The 9344-nt window shown below is 35.5% G+C and overlaps 1 protein-coding gene across 1 annotated transcript in view; it reads left to right on the top strand.

Moving 5' to 3' along the window:
* The first annotated feature begins 5101 nt into the window (after window positions 1-5101).
* park7 (parkinson protein 7) overlaps window positions 5102-9344 on the top strand; it is a 5302-nt gene continuing 1059 nt past the window's right edge. Inside the window, exons 1-4 of the mRNA XM_067387096.1 lie at window positions 5102-5260; window positions 6636-6737; window positions 7078-7137; window positions 7381-7450. Coding sequence (XP_067243197.1) covers window positions 5171-5260; window positions 6636-6737; window positions 7078-7137; window positions 7381-7450 — 322 coding nt within the window. The 5' untranslated portion in view covers window positions 5102-5170. The remainder of the gene's footprint in view (window positions 5261-6635; window positions 6738-7077; window positions 7138-7380; window positions 7451-9344) is intronic.

The following is a 9344-nucleotide window of genomic DNA, read 5'->3' as shown; positions in this document are numbered from 1 at the left end:
CTGGGTTTGTCCATTTTCAACCCAACTTGGGTTGTTTTTAACCCAGAATTTTTTAGAGTGTAACCACCCTAGCAACCATTTGTGCATAAAATGCCCTGGTAACCACCCAGTACATGCAATCATTATGGCTACAATATAATGTAAATTTGTACTTATGATTGGGCTATTTTGACCTGGGACACTAAGTAACCACCTAGCAACCATCCAGCAACAATTTAGGATGTGCAAAAAAATGCATTGGTATACAGTAAAAAACATTGTTTTTTTGTTGTTGTTTTTTTTAATCCAACCATTGGGTCACACATATTGGGTCCCTGTGTTGGGTTATTTACCAAAAATGCTGGGTCATTTTATCCTAATGCATTGGGATAAAATAACCCACTGTTGGGAAGGTGCTGTACTATAGTTACATTTTTAAGTGAGTTTTGCAATCAGAAAATATGCACATATGAGTGGGCTATTTTGACCTGGGCAAATAAGTAACCCCCTAGCAACCATCCAGAACACCCTAGCAACCATTTTTAATATGCATAGAAATGCCCTGTAACTACCCAGAATACCCAAGCATTATGGCGGCAATGAGAAAATATGTTAAGAAAATCTAGTGCGCTATTTTGATGTGCATGGAAATGCCCAAGCATTATGCTTGCAATGAGTAGAAATGTCATATGAGTAAGCTATTTTGACCTGTAAATGTGAAAATGTAAACATGTACTTATGATGTGCATTTGAAAAGTTATGAACACTTGTGCACTTTAGCAGCCTCAGAATCTGAATCTGTTCTTGTAAAGCAAACATTGTGGAGATTTCTCCGCTATCTGATGCGGATGTCACAACAGGTCTGTCTCCCAAAGAAGCATGGCCTTCTTGTGCATGCTCACCCCTCTGGAAAAAAAAATAAAAAAATAAGCAAAAAAGAAAGTGTTTATTTTCATGTTTACACCGTTTCATATTCACAGGGCTGGTAACAGGATTACTCAGTGACAAACAAGAATTTGTGGAATTCCCTGACTTCTTGCATCTGTTGGTTGCCTTCTTTAAAGGAAGAAAAAATCCTCAGTATTAAAGAATCCCCAGTGGTAACATTCCAGAAGCCCCTCAGGTTTGAGAGGAAACCTCTGTGCAGCGTTAGATAAAGCTACAGTCTGCAGAGGGTCTGGCAGCGGCGCAGCTGCATGCGGTGGAGGGCGGCAGATAATAAAGCATGTTACTTTAATTGCACTAAGAGCCCTTGTGCTCCTGTATTAGTCAGACGATCACATGACAGATGACTATGAACATATCAGATCGCTAAATCAGAAAGAAATAAGAAACGTCAGAAAGAAAGAACGGCATTTGCTGCCAAACCCAGATGAAAGGCCCAGTACACTTGTTCTCATCCCTTGTTATTCATTTGTTCTGCAGTAAATCTGCTTTGCATTACTCCTCTTAAGCTCTGTGTTTGTGGGACATGACTCTGGGAGGCCTCCGAGAGTGCCAGCGACGCACCGTTTTGAGCTTCCTTCACTTCTTCCTGAAGTCCACACGCGGTTAACTGGAAACAGACTGTACGTGGAAGTTTCAATCTGCTCACATTTCCTTTTCGCTCCATGACTGACGCTCGGTTGAAAAGTTGTGTCTTTGCAGTCTGATGACATGCTTGTTGAGTTGTAAATCAGAGAAGAGAAAAGCAGAGCTGTTTAAACAGATTACTGCTGTTAAACTAAGAGTCAACTTGAAACCGACTCTGTTTACTTCCTTAACGCATGTTCTTGGAGTTACTGTGCATGATTTATGTGTGCATGTTATGCCAAAGAAAAACTTTACGTCTGAAGCGACTTTCCTTTTCTGCTGACATTACCAAGGCCTCTTCCTGGGCAATTTTATATTTCGTTCTTTTTCACTTTCTGACCAACACAGAATGCTTTTAGCATTAGTGCCACCAAATGAAGAACAAAGTATGCAGATTAGGTGTTTAATTTATGCTATATGTATTTTATCATTCTGCTGCTGCCACAGAGATGATGGGAAATGTAGTTTTATTGCACAAGGCTGCACTCTAAAAAATGCTGGGTTAAAATGGGTTGAAAAATGGGTTGAAAATGGACAAACCGTGTGATTGGGTTGTTTTAACTCAGCGGTTGGGTTTGTGCTGGGCAGTTTCATTTAACTCAAATATTGTTTAAAAATAACTAACCAACCCAAAATAGGATGGAAATTAAAAATCAGACACATAATTACTAGAGGCAATAATAATAATAACCAAAAGGTGAACATTTATTAATAAGCAATTTAAATGTTTATTGTTACTCATTAAACATATTAATGTTCATGTATTAAACATATTAATAAATGTTAATATCCAACATATTTTGGGTTCATTTTAAACAAGCATACAGTAATTTTTAAACAATATTTAAATAAAATAAAACTACCCAGCTGGTTGGGCAAACATTTAACCCAATTGCTGGGTTAAAACAACCCACTTGCTGGGTTTGTACATTTTCAACCCAACTTGGGTTGTTTTTAACCCAGCATTTTTAGAGTATACGCTCTAAAAAATAATGTGTTATTTCAACCCAAATTTGGGTCAAATATGGACAAACCCAGCATTCCCAGTGTACATTATCGTTCAAAAGATTGAGGTCAGTAAGATTTTTTAATATATTTTAAGTAAATCTCACCAAGGTTGCATTTGATCAAAAACACGGTACACTCTAAAAAATGCTGGGTTAAAAACAACCCAAGGTGGGTTGAAAATGTTTGCCCAACCTGCTGGGTAGTTTTATTTAAACCAACTTTTGTTTAAAAATTGCTATATGGCTAGCTTAAAATGAACCCAAAATAGTTGGGAAATTAAAAACCAGATGAAATTAGAGGCAACAATAATAGACAAAAGGTGAATGTTTATTAATAAGCTTTAATATTTTATTAATATAAATTTAATACTTTATTAATATAAATTTATTAATAAGCAGTTTAATAAATGTTTATTGTTTAATAATTCTTCATTGAACATTAATAAATGTTCATTTCCAAAATACTTTGGGTTAATTTTAATTAAGCAATACAGTAATTTTTAAACAATAGTTGAGTTAAATAAAACTACCCAGCAGGTTGGGCAAACATTTAACTCTACTGCTGGGTTAAAACAACCCAATTGCTGGGTTTATCCTTTTTCAACCCAACTTGGGTTGTTTTTAACGCAGCATTTTTTAGAGTGTAAAAACAGTAATATTGTGAAATATTATTACTATTTAAAACAGTTTTCTATTTTAATCCTGTGATCAAAGCTGAATTTTCAGCATCGTTACTCCAGTCTTCAGTGTCACATGATCCTTCAGAAATCATTCTAATATGATGATTTGCTGCTCAAGAAATATATTTTATCATTATCAGTGTTGAAAACAGTTGCTGCTTCATGTTTTGTGGTCATTTTTCTTTCAGGATTCTTTGATGAATAGAAAGCATTTATTTGAAATAGAATCTTTTGTAACATTATAAATGTGTTTACTGTCACTTTTGATCAATTTAATGCATGGATGATTTAATGCTGGATGATAAACTCCACCAGTCATAACAGATATTATTTATATATCCAAAGTCTAAACTGTAAAATCAAAGAGAATGAAAATAATCATGAACACTAAATTACGACTGTTTTGGTGCAATAAATCTTATTTTCAGGGAGAACAAATAAACTCAAGAGAACTAACCCAGCATGTAAGCGCACATAACTCTGGTAGGCCTGTTTTACAATGCAAAAGCAAAATCTGTGGTGAGTCCAAACTCAAGGATGTTCTCTTTTGTCTTGAGAATGTGTCAGTGCATCTTAACCAGCGCGAGCGGCTGCCAGCAGCGAGTATGTTGAGGATTGTGCACAGATGGTTCAGCGGGCGACTCCACATCACCACTGTTTCAAAGCCTAATCCCTCAGTCTTACCAGGGTCACCTGTTTTACACACAACTTTAATTGCCATTTTGTATTTACAGCACAGGCACATTATAAGCTTCTTGGGTAAAGAGTTGGGGAAATAATTAAATAAAGAGGTTTGCATAGGGAACATAAGCTAGTGCTACTATGTAGGGTGAGCTGAGTTGATCCCAGCTGCATATGCTGGTAATCACCGCTGCCTGCTGGATTTGCACACAGGCACGCAACAAACAGGCCTCTGCCAGCATCCTGCGCTGTCTGTGTCGTCCGCTGCTGCGTTGAGTTCTGGACTGATGCATTAGGCTATATATCAGGGTCTTAGCACACAGAGCCGTGCAAACCTGGGAGAAGTGTCCAAATATGGAAACTCCAGATGCTTTTTTTGGCTTTTTAGGGAGCAGGATATCTATACATATCATTAAAATCAACACATTCATGATGCAGTTGTTTTTTGGGGAATTGTTGGACATTTGCATCCGGTGTCAAATTGTCTGTTGCTCATAGGTGACGTGACACTGAATGCTGTTTTAGGCCCATCAACAAGCCATTTACAAATACTTTGCCTGAAACTGCAATTCAATGGTCTATAGCGTCCTCTAGTGGCTGAAAATACCTGCACTGGCTTTATACAATGATGTACCGTTTTAAAAGCAAATAGCATTTACTTATATTGTTTTAAATAAATAAATAAACAAACATTAATCCAAGTTAAACTCTTCAAATTTAACTTTACTTAACAATTGTGGATATAGACCTCTGTTGTATAAAAGCTAAGAATATCAACCTCTATATTTTTTTCAGGAGATCCAAACAGATAAATCCTATTTTTCCAAAATAATGATATATAAGGAACCCTTTTATTCGGGTATTATTGATCTTTTGTCATTGTTATAGTTGCACTTTCATAACTGAAAATAAATCACAATGCCTACATTTTCATTAATCTCTACAGTGACTTTTAAAAAAAAAAAAAAATTCATTTTCACACCTCAGATATTGATACAGTCTGTAGCAGCCTATTTTGCTAATTCTTTAATTGTAAAGTAAAATAAACAAAGCCTTTGAGATTTAACATGCATTATCCTATTTCGACAATAAGAATATAATAAATGAATGCACCACCATTTAAAAGAAGACTTTTATTTTGCCTGGTAGTTCCCCACAAGTAACTAGACCCGGAAACACCTTTTAAAATAAAAGTGTCATACGTGAGTGTTATAGCATTGCAGACAGACACAGGCCCTCAGAGTCACAGCCATGGCCGGTAAAAGAGCTCTAGTGATCCTGGCGAAGGGTGCGGAGGAGATGGAGACGGTGATCCCGGTGGATGTCATGCGCAGAGCGGGGGTCTGTACAACACTAACATGTTATATTGAGCTGGCGCACAAGTGCAGTGCCAGTGTATGCATGCTTGTAGGCGACTAGTTATATATTATGCATGCTCTTAATTTCTGCAGTGTTCTTTGTAAAGTGAATGCAGTGATCAGTTTCTTTTGCATGGATGTTGCTGATCATGTGCGACTGTATATGGTCACATGCTGCTGCCAGACTCTGAGCTGCCAGTGTGTAAATGCCAAAGTTTGCTGCTCCACAGCAGAGAGTCAGCTGGACTGTGACATTATTACATAATCAGATTTTATAAGTAATCTTTTGGGAGAATGTGATACTTTTATCCAGCAAGGATCAAAAGTGACAGTAAAGACGTTTACAATGTTAGAAAATATTTCTATTTTCAACTAAATGTTGTTCTGTTGAACTTTCTATTCATCAAAGAATTAAGAAAAAAAAATTTGCACCAAAATATTAAGCAGTACAACTGTTTTCAACATTGATAATAATCAGAAATGTTTCTTGAGCAGCAAATCAGAATGATTTCTGAAGGATCATGTGACACTGAAGACTGGAGTAATGATGCTGAAAATTCAGCTTTGATCACAGGAATAAATTATATTTCAAACAACTAAAAAGGGTTTTCAATCATCAAAACAATACAGCTTTTAATTGTTGATTTTCAATACTTCAGAATAGGTCCTGTGTACTAAAATGTCATTCAGTGTAACAGTCTTGTCAGGGATATTCACAACAAAAAATCTATTTATGCCATATTAAAGACTAATTACTTTTACCCCAAATGCTAATTACTTGTAAATTTACATTTTTACATTTAACTTTGCCACTATCCTATGTTTTGCCCGTTTGTCAGCAATAATTTTATACTCATTTAAAATGCAATAAAATTTAGTATGCTTATATATTTTAATATGTACAGGTCAGATTGGAACATTATTTCATCCACATTTTGACATTTTATTCTCCCAAAACTTATTTGAAAACTTAAAAATAGGTGTTTTAATTGCATTTAATGTGCTTTCTATGTATATAAAATCACTTTTGTAAATTTCTATTGATGCAGACATCTAAATGTCTTTGACCCATATTTGTGTGTATGTGTGTGTGTGTGTGTGTGTGTGTGTGTGTGTGTGTAATTAAAATAATAATATAAATTGTAAAAGTAAGTCTTGTAAAATCTTGCATGCTAAACTTTTCTATAACATCTTAGTTTCAAATGTAAAAATATACTGATTGAGAGAATGGAAACATCATAAAATCTCTCATTAAATTTTAAAAGAATATCAGAATTAGGTTTGGCTTTAGATGGATGATTTTGTCAAATGACAACTATTACACAGATAAGCACCTTTCATCTTTCTCTCTCTCATAGATTGCTGTGACTGTGGCGGGTCTGGCGGGTAAAGAGCCAGTGCAGTGCAGTCGTGATGTCATGATCTGCCCAGACTCAAGTCTGGAGGACGCCCGCAAACAGGTTTGGCTTTTACTTGTTCCCCATAAGTTCACAGTTGACTAGAGATCGTCATAAGTATTCAATATCAGTCTGAATCCAAATTCTTCTGTGAACTGATTTGGGCTGAATGATGTTGAAGATGAAGGTGAATGGAGTGTTGTCTCCATCTACTGGCTACACGATGCATTGCCAATAAAACTATACCATTGGTTACCACTGAAATACATTTAAAATTGTATATAGACTTTCTCAGAATATGTTCAGTTTACCCTTGATATGTACATATGCACATCAGCTATGGTAAAGAAACCATCTTGCCTGATTTTCCACTTACTGCAGATGCATGTCATTTTTCTGACAGGGTCCATATGATGTCGTACTTCTGCCTGGAGGTTTGCTTGGAGCTCAGAACCTTTCTGAGGTAGAAATATGTAATAATTATGTGTATTAACAGGATTCCATAGGAGAGCTTTCACGCCATGCACATCTTGCATTACATTATGCCTTGTCCCTTAAATAAATAGAAAACATCTTTGAGTCATCTGCTGAGGTTGTGTTGTGAAATGCAAACATTGCATAATTATGTAAATTTAAGAGGTGTTGTGCCAGTGATTTCAGTAATGCATGTTATATATGTGTGTGTGTGTGTGTGTGTGTGTTGTAGTCTCCCGCTGTGAAAGAGGTGTTGAAGGATCAGGAGGGCAGGAAGGGTCTGATCGCTGCAATCTGTGCAGGTAATCTTCATATCGTGACCTCTGTGCACACATTAACCTTTCCCTGAATAAACATAATTTATTTCAGTGCTGTTCCATTATGCAAAATGTCAGGAAGAGAAGTCGTATATTACCTTTTTTCCTCCAGTATGAATTTCCCAGAGGGCCTTTGGCAATATTTTCCCATGGGGCCTTTGCCCCCGTTGTACACCTGAACCATCTAGATAATTTCTGGAAGATTTCTGTGCCACATATCTATGTCAATACGATGCTCACAGCTCAGTGGATTATAATTATGACTGCCGATCTGTAAAACTAAAAATCGCAAATACAAATTATGAGGATAATGAGTTGTAATAATTGGCAGTATTAAGCACGTCCATCTTCATTTGGAAGCGTATTGAACACAGAGATGTGTGCTATCGGCTTTGCCGTTGAAGGGCTTGTGAAGGGCGTGGTGAATGAGGACAGTGAGCCCATGTGGCCGCAGAGAGCAGAGGAGAGTGGAAGGCGTCCCAGAAAACGGCAGATGTCCCTATAGGGATCTGTACTGAACAGGAGACGGCTTCTTTTAGTGCCGTGGAATACCTTTAAAACAGAGTCTGTATCCGTGAATTCAGAGTGCATGATTACAGCCAAGAATAAATTAGCAGACACAATTTCTTTGGTAATTACACTGTCCTATTTGAAATCTGCATCCAAGTTTTTTTTGCTTCAGTTCATGTCTGTTAACTTTATATGCTTATATGTATGTATGTATGTATGTATGTATGTATGTATATGTGTGTGTATGTATGAATGCATATATATATATATATATATATATATATATATATATATATATATATATATATATATATATATATATATATATATATATATATATATATAATGTATGCATAATTCTACACATACAATTCTCATTCCTGTGTTGATTTTATATGTAATGTCATAATATGCTCAGTCTTATTTTAATATGATTGATATACTATTTTTGTTAATAATTTGTATTTTCTGTTTTAATTTTAGTTTAAGTTTCAGTGATTTTGTGTGCTTGTTTGCTCCATGAAATAAAAAACAAAAAAGGGAATTGCAACTTTTTATCTCACATTCCTGACTTTTTTTCCCTCGCAATTGCGAGTTTATATTTCTCAGTTATAAACTCACAATTGCTTGTTATAATGTCCAATTTAAGGGAAAAAAGACTGACATTTTTTCCCCAGAATTTATTATATAGAGTTTATATCTCACAATTCTGACTTTTTAACTCGCAATTAAATGTTATAAATTCAGAATTGCGATATATAAATTCAATTCTGAGAAATAAAGTCAGAACTTTAAAATGCAAACTCTCAATTGCGAGAAATTGTGTGATAAAAAGTTGTTACCTTTAATTAACCATTACCTTTTAAAAAAAACTAAAAGAAAAAAAAAGAAACTAGCTTCCATATATTAGTGTCTTTATTTTTTATTTTTAGTTTATTAATTTTTAGGTATGTTATAGCACTCCTATGACACCTAGCTGAATTAAAATAAGTTCAAGCTTTTTATTTTATTTTCATTAATAGTTTTATTTCAAGTAATGAAAAGGATTTTTATGATTTTAGTTTTAGTGATCGATAATAACCCTGAATGTGCCCGGTCATGATACTGTGCAAGCAAGCTTGACTATTCAAAGGATGTTACATGTAGTGAGGCTTTGATACCCTTTGAGACTGTGATTGGGACATAAAGGTCTATTATACCTGCCTGTCTTTTATTTCCTTTTGTGGACTGAGCTTCTCACACTGACCCGTAACAGTAGATGCAAGGATCAGATTGGTCAGCAGACATCCTGCCAGGGAAAGTGTAATCACTAGACCGCACTGGGCGTCTGCCAAAGTGCACAATCAATAGTTAAGAGCTCTCTTTTCAT

This window comes from Chanodichthys erythropterus, chromosome 6 (assembly GCF_024489055.1).
Source record: "Chanodichthys erythropterus isolate Z2021 chromosome 6, ASM2448905v1, whole genome shotgun sequence".
Lineage (NCBI taxonomy): Eukaryota > Metazoa > Chordata > Actinopteri > Cypriniformes > Xenocyprididae > Chanodichthys > Chanodichthys erythropterus.
The sequence above is the reverse complement of the archived record's forward strand: the minus strand, read 5'-3'. Positions and strand labels throughout refer to the sequence as shown.